An 11555-nucleotide genomic window follows, 5' to 3' on the forward strand; every position below is an offset into this window, starting at 1 on the left:
CCGCCCGTCTCGGCCTCCCAAAGTGCTGGGATTACAGGCTTGAGCCACCGCGCCCGGCCCAGTGTGCCTAGGTCTTGTCTGGGGTTCAGAGAGGCACCTGCAGTCCCTGCCCTTGGTGTTCCGTGGAAGCCACGACACCCTGAGGTAGACACGCGGACAGAAACTACCTTATGTAGCTGCAGACAACAGAGTGGAAGGTTACTTAGTATAGGTCGCAACCCAGGGTATCCTGGCAGGGGTCACATTGGCAGGGGTGGCTGCCTGAGATGTGGCTCTCTTAATGCCCAGGAGGCGCATTCAGAGGCACAGCCCTGGCCATGCCCGTGAGTGGAGAGTCGCTGGGGGATCCCTTTGGGAGGGCTGGTGGGACCTGTGACCCCAGAAGGGAGGCTGTCGGTGACAGTGGGGAGTGGTGGTGGGCTGCCTCAGGAGTTTGAGTAAGAAGCTGGTAGGGAGAGACATAGTGGAGGGGAGGGGAGGGGCCGGGGACACAGGGCAGGAGATGACTAAGCCAGCCCACCCATGCTGGAGGAAGGGGAGCCTGCCCAGCCTTCCCTCAGGGCCTGAGCCTGACCCGCCTCTGCTCTGCCCTCCAGATCTACAAGTCCACCAAGTGCAACGACATGCAGCAGTCGGGCAGCTGTCCCCGAGGACCCTTCTGCGCCTTTGCCCACGTAGAACGTATGCTGTTCCCATTGCCCCAGGGCAGTGCCCTCTCCCACCCCTCCCTCCCCTGGCCCGCTCAGGCTCAGGCCGGGGATGGCCCCTGGCAGTACGCCCTGCACAGGAGTTCCGGCCTGCCAGCAGTGGGCCTTGTCCCCACTGGAAGCTCCATTCCCCCACCTTTCTGGAAGTAGCCTTGACGGCCGAGAGCTTCCAAAGTAGTGAGATAGAGACTGCAGGGAGTGTCCCCCTGGTTGGGCACTTATGGTTCCAGGGAGGGTTGAGGCACTGTGCCTTCCATAGCTGACGTGGCAAATCCCACCAGTCACCCATGTCATACCCATGACAGATATCACTAATGGAACATGGAGCTCTTGTCTGCTGAGTGCTGCTCAGGCCTCTAGAGCAGAGCTAGCCAGTTAGAATATAATGCAACCCCTATATTATATAAACCCCATGTCATTTTAAAGTTAAAATCTTTAAGCATGTTAACAAAAATAGCAAAATATGAAAATTAACTGGGCATGGTGACACATGCCTGTAATCCCAGCTACTTGGGGGGCTGAGGCATGAGAATCACTTGAACCCAGGAGGTGGAAGTTGCAGTGAGCCGAGATCATGCCACCACACTCTAGCCTGGGCAACAGAGTGAGACTCTGTCAAAAAAAAATTTTTTTTTAATTGGAAAGTATGTTGTTAAATTAATTTTAATAGCATATTTATATTTAGCCCAATATAAAAGGTTATTATTTCAATATACAAAATTATCAAGACATTTTACCTTTTTTTGTAGTAAGTCTGTGAGATCTGATGTGCATTTTAATGCCTACAGGATATTTCCATTCAGACCAGCCTATTTCAGGTACTCAGTAGCCACGTGTGGCTTTCGGCTGCCTTGTGGGACAGTGTGGGTGTGGATCCTCAGCATAACACTGTGGGCCGCCACCAGTCTCAGAGACAGAGCTCTAGTTTGTACCTGCTAACACCTCTTTCTACCCCAAGATACTGCCCTGGGTCTCCTTAACCTCTTTCCAGGCTCAGGCCCTATCTCTGAGATGAGAATGGAAAATAAATTGAGGGCCTTGGGAGGGAGAGGCATATTCTTGATGCGGAGGTGGTCTCCGGCCATGGGCATTGGGACCGCCTGGTTAAGACAGCATAAGGAAGTGATTCAGGCTTTGGAGTTGTGCGGATCAGCGTTCAAGTCCCAGCTCTTCTGTTTTTCAGCTCTGTCACTTTGGTGGGTTTACCTGACCTCTCTGAGCCTCAGTTTTCTTGTCTATAAAACAGAGACCATGTTACTGGTATCTTCTGGTCACCATGAAGATTCACAGTCACTGCAAAGTGCTGGCACAGTACCTGGTACACAGTAAATGCACAGACATGGCATTACTAGAGATGTCGTAGGAACCTTCCCTTTACGTGCAGGGGGATTCGTGGTCTCCTTTGGAAGGGACCCAGGAACATTTTTGGAGGGACAGAGCTGGCTCGGGCCTGCTGACCCCTGCCCCTGACTCTTGCAGAGCCACCCCTAAGTGACGACCTGCAGCCTTCCTCAGCTGTGTCCAGTCCCACCCAGCCGGGTCCTGTCCTGTACATGCCGTCTGCCGCCGGAGACTCGGTGCCTGTGAGCCCCTCCAGCCCGCATGCCCCTGACCTCAGTGCCGTACGTGCCCATCCTGGGGAGTGGGTGGGCACCATGCCTGACAGAGCCAACACTTGCCTCCTAGGCCCTTTCAGCCTGGGCTTGGGAGGTCATCCTGATATTTGTCCTCAGGCCAGGGGGATCTGTCTTTTCCATCTCAGCATTCTTTGTCAAAAGCCCAGGCACGGGGGTGGGGTAGGGCAGTCTCCAGAGCCTGTGCTGATGAGCCTGTAGGACTGGTGGCAGGGACACAGCCTGAGGTCACCCCCCTTTCCCTCGTGAGCTTCGGGCTCCCTGAGTGGTCGCTGCTGCTCATTGGCAGATTAAAGTGGAACTGAGCCCCTTGAAGACTCCCTCTGAGGAGGGTGGAGGACGGGCCACACACCAGCCTACACTGTGCCCACGGGCCCACTCCCTCCCTCCCCTCCTTCTCCACAGCTCCTCTGTAGAAACAGCAGCCTAGGCAGCCCGTCTAACCTCTGCAGCTCCCCGCCGGGCTCCATCAGGAAGCCCCCAAACCTGGAGGGCATTGTCTTCCCCGGGGAGTCTGGCCTGGCCCCTGGCAGCTATAAGAAGGCTCCCGGCTTCGAGAGGGAAGACCAGGTGGGAGCCGAGTACCTGAAAAATTTCAAATGCCAGGTAAGGGATGAGGGAGGCAGCAGTGAGGTTAGCCTTGTCCTGCGTGGGGCAAGAGAATCTTGGAGGAGTGTCCTGGTCCAGCTATGGGGAGGATGACTGGGAGCTAGGACTCCATTGTCCTCGGCCTCTTCAGGACTGAACAGAGGGAGCAGTATCAGCCCATTTGCAGCTGAAGACAGGAAGGCTGGGGAGGCTGCACAGCCTCCCCGGGGCCGCAGAGCTGGTTAGGAGAGAAGCCGGATCCCGCCTGGGTGCGGTCGTTCCCCTGCCCTGAGCTGCCTTCATAGAAAGGCAGGGTCTGGGGGAGCAGGACATAGGGGTCCCTAACTGGACCTGGAGAGAAACCTTCTGGGCTTACATGAGGCCTAGTGTCACCTGGAGGAGAAAGGCAGCTCCCTGCTTAGGGTAGGGGAAGAGAGTAGGGGTGGGGAGGAAGAAGGGGGTGTGTGCATGCATGTGAAGAGGGGTTGCATGTCTGCCCCCACCTGCCCCCTGCTACCTGCAGCCTCAGGGTCAGATGGACTCAGGGACACCCCAGCACCACATTCACCCACTCCCTGAATTTTCTCCCTCAGGCCAAATTAAAACCCCACTCATTAGAGCCCAGGAGTCAAGAGCAGCCTCTGCTTCAGCCCAAACAGGTATAGAGCTCTCAGCCCCTTCCTCCCCTCTGCTGTGGACAGGACTGGCCCAGACCCCCAGGAGGCTTTGGGGAGTGGGAGGCACCACTTTCCCTGAAAGCTGAGGGCAGGACTAAAGTGAGGTCCCAGCCACAAATCCAGAGAGGGTAGGGGGTCAGGCCCTGGAGCCCTGCACTCTGCCAGGCCCTGTACTTCCTTCTTTCTTCCCTGCTACAGGATCGTAGGGGTGAGCGGGCCTGGCAACCTCTGCACCTCCAACTCCATGCTCTCGGCAAGGTGTTGGGTGTGCCAGGGCCCATGTGGGCATGGGGGCACCCGGACTAGAGCTGGCACGGGCCGTTTCCCTTGTCCCCAGCCCGTCTCCAGCCTCTCGTCCTGGCCTCCATATGCAGGCCTCCCATTGCCTCTCCTTTTCCCTCTCTCGTTGCAGGACATGCTGGGCATCCTCCCCGCAGGCAGCCCCCTGACCTCAAGCATCTCTTCTAGTATCACCTCCAGCCTGGCAGCTACCCCCCCTAGCCCAGTGGGCACCAGCAGCGTCCCCGGCATGAATGCAAACGCTCTGCCCTTCTACCCCACCAGCGACACGGTAGAGTCAGTCATAGGTAACTAGGCCATTTCTGTTTGCAGGCCCAGGATTGGGTCTGGGGTCAGAGACCCCCCAGTCTCTGAAGCAGGTCTCAAATCAGCACACCAGACCCCTTAGACATCTGTCTTGGGAAAATCAGGGGGTGGGAGCTCTGCGTCCTTCGAGCTAAAGGGGAAATGACCCCAAGGTGTAGGGCCAAGACCGGCCCTTAGAGCTCCTTCGCACAAATCAGAAAGAGGCGCCTTTTCCCCTTGGTGAGTACACTCTCACCCCAAGACGTGTCATTCAGTCCCCATTCATCTCCCTGGTGTCCTTGTGTAGTGAACACCCTGCACAACATTCTCAGAATTCCTGGTGCTAGAAGTCGGTGCTCCTTTCTTTCAGTCCTCATTTCTAGGTGCCTGCTTTGTGCCAGGTCCTGTGGCAGGCACTGGGGAGACAGGTGACAACGTGCTGCTCCTCCCCTGTAGAGGGAAACTTCCCACCCAGTGGACATATGTCAAGCACCTGCTATCCACCAGCCACTGAGTGCCCAGAGACCCGCCCACCCCCACTGAGCCCGGGGCTGAGACCCTCGAGTTGTAACATCAGGGGACAAGATCCCTGTCTGAGGCAGGGACCCTGGATGGGGATATGATTCCTCCTGGAAGTGTCAAAGGATTCAGAAAGGAGAGGCATTTGGGTTGGACATGACTGGCAGACGGCATCAGAAGTCAAGAGTCAGGACAGGCATAGGAAGCAGCTGAAGGAAGGGCACTTGGGAGAATACAAGGGGCTTGGGAGAATACAGACCCAGCGTAGCATGGGCGTGAAGATGCAGCGTGGGCAGGAGACGAGGTGGTCAGGGTCAGATGGGCCCTCGGGAGGTCACATCCCACTCTTCTCTGTCCCTAGAGTCTGCTTTGGATGACTTGGACCTGAATGAGTTTGGTGTGGCCGCCCTGGAGAAGACTTTCGATAACAGCACAGTGCCCCACCCAGGAAGCATCACCATCGGTACTGGGTGTGGGTGGGCAGGGCAACCTGGAGGACTCCTCGGGTTCCCGCCTGGCCCAGGCCCCTTGGTCCATGTGCCCCGCCTGGCTTCCGCTGCCCTCACCCAGCCCGCCCTCCCCGGGCCTCTCTTGCAGGCGGCAGCTTGCTGCAGAGCTCTGCGCCCGTGAACATCCCCGGCTCCTTGGGCAGCTCTGCCTCCTTCCATTCAGCATCCCCGTCCCCTCCTGTCAGCATCTCCTCGCATTTCCTGCAGCAGCCCCAGGGCCACCTGAGCCAGTCGGAAAACACATTTTTGGGAACCTCAGCATCACATGGATCTTTGGGTAAGAGGGGGAGTGGTTCACTGAGAACTGGGGCAGGAACCTGGGCCTTTAGGAGGTGCCTCTGGCCACCCCGTCTACGGTGTATCAGCCAGGCTTGGGGTTAGGGCAGAGGCCTTGGGCCAGGAGGCAGAGTGAGACTCCTGTGTGTGTGACCCTGGACAAGTGATTGAGCCTCTCTGCCTTAGTTTCTTGTGCTGTGAAATGGGTATAATGGCAGCATCCACTTCCTAACATTGTTGCGAGCGTTGAATGGAGTAATGGGGTTGAAGTGCTAGGCACGAGGCCAGTGCAGGTGAGAGCAGGGGTCTCAGAGTCGCCAGGGCTGGGCCTGGTCTCTTTAAAACCATGGTTCTGTTCTGCCCAGTCACCCCAGGCTCCGAGAGGCTAGCTCACACCAGCCAGGTTCACAGGGGACCAAGGGGGAGAAGCCAGACAGGCTAACCCCTGGCTCCGGGTGCTCTTCCTGCTGGGCAGAGGCTCCAGGGAGGCCTAGGGCTGGCCCAGAAGGCTGCCCACAGAATTAGAATGGTAGGGACTGGGGGTTTCTGAGGGCACTTCAAGGTTTAGTGGCTAGAAGAATGGCACAGAGGCCTGTGCCACCGCGGGTCGGCTGTGCATCTCCTCTTGTGTGTGTCGGGATGTTCCTGAGGGCAGCCTGGGAAGCACATGGCACCGCAGCTCTCACTCTCCCCCAGTAGCTGCAGAGACCAGGAGCTCCCTGCCCGGGAGTGCCAGCTTTTGCTCAGGCCCAGGGACTGAGCCCTTCAGAGTTCTCACTGGGTGTGGTGGCTTCCCTTATCTCATTCGTGAGCCCAGAACAGCACGTGGATTTCTCGGCGCCTTCCAGTGCTGAAGAGGCTGCTGTTCTCTGTTACGCTGATTCTGTCAGCTTTAGGTGCTTGGTGTTGCATTTTTCGAACTTGCCCCATATTCGGGTGGAATCTTTTTTTTTTTTTTTTTTTCGAGATAGGGTCTCAGTCTGTCACCCAGGCTGGAGTGCAGTGCAGTGCAGTGGCGTGATCGTAGCTCACTGCAGCCTGGAACTCCTGAGCTCAGGTAATCGTTTCACATCAGCCTCCTGAGTAGCTGGGACCACAGGCGTCACCACCATGCCCGGCTTCTGGTGGCATCTTGACTTAGCTCCACTTACTGGCCACACACTCCTTCCTGTACCTTTTGACTATTGAGCACAGGTGTATTGATACAGGCGTGAGTGCAACAGTCCCTGCTGTCCCAACAGCTGTGGCCATTGTGGGACGCAGAGGTGTCCAGCCATTGGGATCCTCCTGAGAATCGTAGAGGGGCCCACCTGGACAGCAGAGTCAGGAGAGCTTCTCTGAGGGAGGAGGAGAGATGGGTGAGACAGGAGAGCTTGCCACAGGGCTGGTCTCATGTGGGTGGAGTGACCCTGAGATCTTCCTCTGGGACGGGGCAGATGGCTCAGACAGTGCATGGCACAGGTCCCCACACAGGACCAAGTCCCTCCTCTGTAGGTGCACTTGTGTGGCTCAGAGAGCAGAGCAATAATCTTAAATCTGGTTCTGGAACATCCCGGTTAGATTAGTGGGAAAGGGAGTAAGGAAGAAGTCACCAGAAAGTACACATGGGCAGAGTGAGGCCAGAAGTGGATATGGGTCCTTCTCAGAAGCTAGGGGCTGCCCTGGGGGCCAGAGCAAGGGGACCTGACGTTAGTAAACATCTGTTGAGCGAGTGAGCAGAGGACAGCTGGGTTGGCTGTGCATGCGGCATAGTTGACTGGAAAGCATAGACCTTTGGAACCACACTCCTCTCTGTGTCCTGGCCCTACCACTTACAATTTTTGTGATCCTTGGTAACACATTTTATCCAGGGTCCTCGTCTGTAAAACAAGGGGGATGGCCCCAAGGCTCCCTGAGCTCTTCCCGTCCCAGCTCTGCCATCTGATGAGGCTCTGGCCTGTCTTCCCCTTTATCTCTTCCTGGGTCTCACATCAGGCTGTAAAAAGGCCCTAACCTAAAAGTGAAGCCACAATTATAAATTGCCACTATCGGGGGCCTGGGACTGCTCCCACGTGCAGTACTTCCTGAGTCCCCTGAGTTACCCTGTGAGGCCAGCGATGGGAGTCCCGTTTCCCACATGAGAATGCTGGGCCTCACAAGTTGAGTGGCACCAAGTAGCAGGTGGCACTCAAGGTTAGGTCTGACTCCGCCCATGCCACCTGCACCTTCACAGCCTTCCTGTCCCTGGAAAATTCTCTGGCCTGACACTAGCTGGAGCCTTGCACACCCATCCAGTGGACAGCCAGTCCCTGGAACCCCGGAGGCAGGGCTGGCCAGGGCCTGGGCCCAAAGCCCTCCGAGGCTCATGTTCTTCCCCTCCCTGGGGCAGGTCTGAACGGGATGAACAGCAGCATCTGGGAGCACTTTGCCTCTGGAAGCTTCTCCCCGGGCACTTCCCCCGCTTTCCTGTCAGGGCCAGGGGCTGCTGAGCTGGCCCGACTTCGGCAAGAGCTGGATGAAGCCAACAGCACCATCAAGCAGTGGGAGGAGTCCTGGAAGCAGGCCAAGCAGGTACCAGGCCCCACATCGGCCTTCCCCAGTACCTGGTGGCATCCAGCCCAAGACCTTCCTTCACAGAGCGGGCGTGGGGTGGGGGAAAGCGGGGGCTTGAAGAACAGAGCAGAAACTAGTTTTGTTCGCTCACTCTCCCCCTGGGAGGACTTGCCTTGCCAGTCAGGACCCTGGGTGGTTACTGTTGTTGCAGGCTTCGAATGCCCTCTGCAAGCTGCTTGTAGTCTGTCCCGGGACCATCCGCCTCCTCCCAGTAGCCTCGCCTCTCCAGGTTCCCAGTCCAAGGTTCTGGGTTCTGAAATGGGCCCCTGTCCAGCTGCAGCCAGCTGCCCTATGGGTGCTGGCCAGAATCCCAGCTCTACCCTGTGCCCCCTGCTGTGCTAGGCCCAGGCCCCTTTCCCTGGCCACAGAGGGGAGAGTCTCCTGTAGGTCCTGAAACCTCTGTGCAGACAGCATCAGCCTCCTCCCTGCTCTCCTCCCAGACAGCCAACCCAGCTTCCCAGCAGGCCCCACAGCCAGAGTGGCCCCCCGAGAGATAGTGCTCTCTGGGGACAGGGGACAGGGCAGGGCCATTGTGATGAGACTCTATGCTGGGCCCACAGGCTTGTGATGCCTGGAAGAAAGAGGCGGAGGAGGCTGGTGAGCGGGCCAGTGCGGCGGGCGCCGAGTGCGAGCTGGCCCGGGAGCAGCGGGATGCACTGGAGGTGCAGGTGAAGAAACTCCAGGAGGAGCTGGAGCGGCTACATGCAGGGCCCGAGCCCCAGGCCCTGCCCGCCTTCTCTGACCTGGAGACGCTCTCACTCTCCACCCTCTACTCCCTCCAGAAGCAGCTGCGGGCCCATCTGGAACAAGTGGACAAGGTCAGCCCAGGTCAGGGAGCACTGGGTAGGGTGCACGGTGGCCTCAGCCAGCGCTTGGACTCTGACCTGGTCCGGGCTGCTCCGGGGACGGCTTCCTTCCTGAGAGCCTCTGTCCAGGACTGGGCCAGCACTCAAAAGGCCGGCCTGCTGGGAGTGGGTGAGGAGAGTGCACTGAGGAACATGAAAAGGCTGGGGGTGAGGGGTATCGGTGCCACCCCCAGCACCCCTGGGGGCAGCCCTGACCAAGCTGCGCTCAAATGCCTGGGCCCCAAATGCGTCCTCCTGTATACCCTCCATGGAGCAGTGGACCTTCCAGTGAGGCCCAGGACCTCAGGGCTACCCCTGCCTTCGCAGGTCTGCTGCTGGGTCCCAGGAGCCAACGTGGCATGGTGGGAAGAGCTGTCTTTCCTCTGTTCTCGGGCAGCCAGGCCCCCAGGTGTGGCCCTGGGCATGTCTCAGCCCTTTCTGGGCCTCATTTTCCCCATTTGGGGATTAGAAGGTCAAATGAGACCGGGCGAAGCCTCTGTGAGGGGTGGGCGTTGTGGCAGCCTGGCCATGCGCCATGCAGAGGTGGACTGTCAGCCTGCTCTCTCACCTGCCAACAGGGGTCTGGGAGCACACTGTTGAGCTTGGTGCCTCAGTTTCCCCATCCCAAGGGGGCTGAGGTGAGGATCAGGGGAACTCCTTGCTCAACTTGGGGCCAGACCCATGGATGGTGACCACAATGCCCCTTTCCCTGCAGGCCGTGTTCCACATGCAGTCGGTGAAATGCCTTAAGTGTCAGGAACAGAAGCGGGCAGTGCTGCCGTGCCAACATGCTGCACTGTGTGAGCTCTGCGCTGAGGGCAGCGAGTGCCCCATCTGCCAGCCTGGCCGGGCCCACGCCCTCCAGTCGTGACCCTGCAGGCCTGGCCCAGCCTGGCCCAGATCTTCTCACCTAGGACTTTTTAAAGTATATATATATATATATATATGAATATATATATATATATGTGTATGTATGTATATGTATATGATTATGTATATGTATACATTTCTGTATGTGTGCAGGTATGCGTGGTGGTGTGGACAGTGTCTGTGTGTATATCTGTACATAGATATAGACACACACTTTAAAAGACTTACCAAGCACTTTTTAAAAGAAGAAACTATTTTGCAGTCCTCCCCTACCCACTCCCTGCCCTTCCCACCGCAGAGACGACATCCCCTCCTCTCCCACTGGCCTTTTGGCAGATAATCTGTTTCTCTTTTTTAATGTAGGAACTAACTATTTTTAACTTCTTCCTGGGGCCTGAGCAGGGAAGGGTGGGACTGGAAGGCACTAAGGGGAGGGGAGAAGCCCTCAGGGCAGGCTCTGCTCCCCCTACCTCCTTGCCAGGGCAAGGGTGGAGTATGGAAGACGTGGGTCCCCCAGAGCAGGCCTGGCCTCCAGCTGTGAGGGCCTTGGAGGCCTGAGGGGGTGTGCTGGGGGTCTCAGCTGGCTTAGCTCCTAGGTTTACCAAATGTATAGTCCTGGGGAGAACAGTAAGGGCTGGAGGCCAGTGCTGCAGGGCCAGCCCTACTCCCAACACCTGGGCCCTTGAAGCTCCTCAAGGGGCAAGGCCCAGGAGTTCCAGCCCTCAGGTTCCTGAGGGTCCACCCTCAGTCCTCTCCCCCTGGACTCCCCACAAGAGCCTCCTGGCCCCAGGGCCACCTACCAGGCTGGCACTCATTCTATGACCTCCCCACCCCCCCCCCGGCCACTACCAGCTGCCCCCAGCTTTCCCTGCCCCCTCCCCTCTCTGGCAGCTAGCAGGGCAATTGGCGGGGAGGAGTGCAGACTGAGGACCAAGGGGGCCCAGGCCCTGCCCTCCTAGCCGGAGGGGCTCCGTATGCATTCCTTGGTGCTCTCTGAGTGCAGCTGGTGTCCCGCCCTGTTCTGGGCGGACGCCTGTGTGCGTGTGTGTGTGCCTGTCCAGTGTATATCGTGTCTTAGCTTCCATTTTAAAAATTGTTCTGTACAGAGAGAGATGCAGCAGGGGCGGGAGGGCAGAGCGGGCGGAGGGAGCAGCTGTACCCCAGCACCGGGTGTCTGGGGTAGGAGCTGAGAGGGTCTGGTCCTGGCCCAGGCTCCCCCTTGGGCTCAGCACGAAAGGGCTTTCAATGAGTTAAGTGAAAACTTTTTCCTTTTTTACAAAAATGCAAAAATCAACAAAGCTCCAAACCTATTGGAAATAAAATATGAACTTGCAGTGGTAGCTTGTTTACCTGGGGGTGAGGGGGAGTGGGTCCCAAAAGAGGGCCTCTGAACTATGAGGTGGGCCAGGAGCTCTGCCTCACCCATGGAAACAGTTGGTGCCCACACCCGTGAGGTGTGGTAAGGCAGCTGGAGAGGCCTGGAAGCTTCCTGAACCCACTGGGCCCCAAAACAGTTCAAGTGCTTTCCGACCTAGGCCTAGGGGTTGATGACCTAGGGACACTTAGCCTTGGACGCAGAGGCCTCCCAGGCCCTAGGACTCTAGGGCTGTATGGTTAGCGGTGACTGGCAATAGGGCCCCTAATTGTTTCTCAGAGGAACAGTGTCTTAACTGGGCATGGTGGCGCATGCCTGTGGTCCCAGCTACTAGGGAGGCTGAGGTGGGAGGATCACCTGAGCCCAGGAGGTCCAGGC

At 57.8% G+C, this 11555-nt stretch overlaps 1 protein-coding gene and 1 pseudogene across 1 annotated transcript in view; one reads left to right on the forward strand and one right to left on the reverse strand.

Moving 5' to 3' along the window:
• The window catches only part of UNK (unkempt family zinc finger), a 41429-nt gene extending 31539 nt beyond the window's left edge, over positions 1–9890 (forward strand). Inside the window, exons 7-16 of the mRNA XM_025361532.1 lie at positions 597–681; positions 2187–2329; positions 2747–2947; positions 3523–3588; positions 4019–4193; positions 5072–5173; positions 5308–5496; positions 7864–8045; positions 8648–8905; positions 9648–9890. Of these exons, the coding sequence (XP_025217317.1) occupies positions 597–681; positions 2187–2329; positions 2747–2947; positions 3523–3588; positions 4019–4193; positions 5072–5173; positions 5308–5496; positions 7864–8045; positions 8648–8905; positions 9648–9803 (1557 nt within the window). The 3' untranslated portion in view covers positions 9804–9890. The remainder of the gene's footprint in view (positions 1–596; positions 682–2186; positions 2330–2746; positions 2948–3522; positions 3589–4018; positions 4194–5071; positions 5174–5307; positions 5497–7863; positions 8046–8647; positions 8906–9647) is intronic.
• LOC112609117 lies at positions 6643–7262 on the reverse strand (annotated as a pseudogene).
• Positions 9891–11555: the final 1665 nt, after the last annotated feature.

This window comes from Theropithecus gelada, chromosome 16, assembly GCF_003255815.1.
Source record: "Theropithecus gelada isolate Dixy chromosome 16, Tgel_1.0, whole genome shotgun sequence".
Lineage (NCBI taxonomy): Eukaryota > Metazoa > Chordata > Mammalia > Primates > Cercopithecidae > Theropithecus > Theropithecus gelada.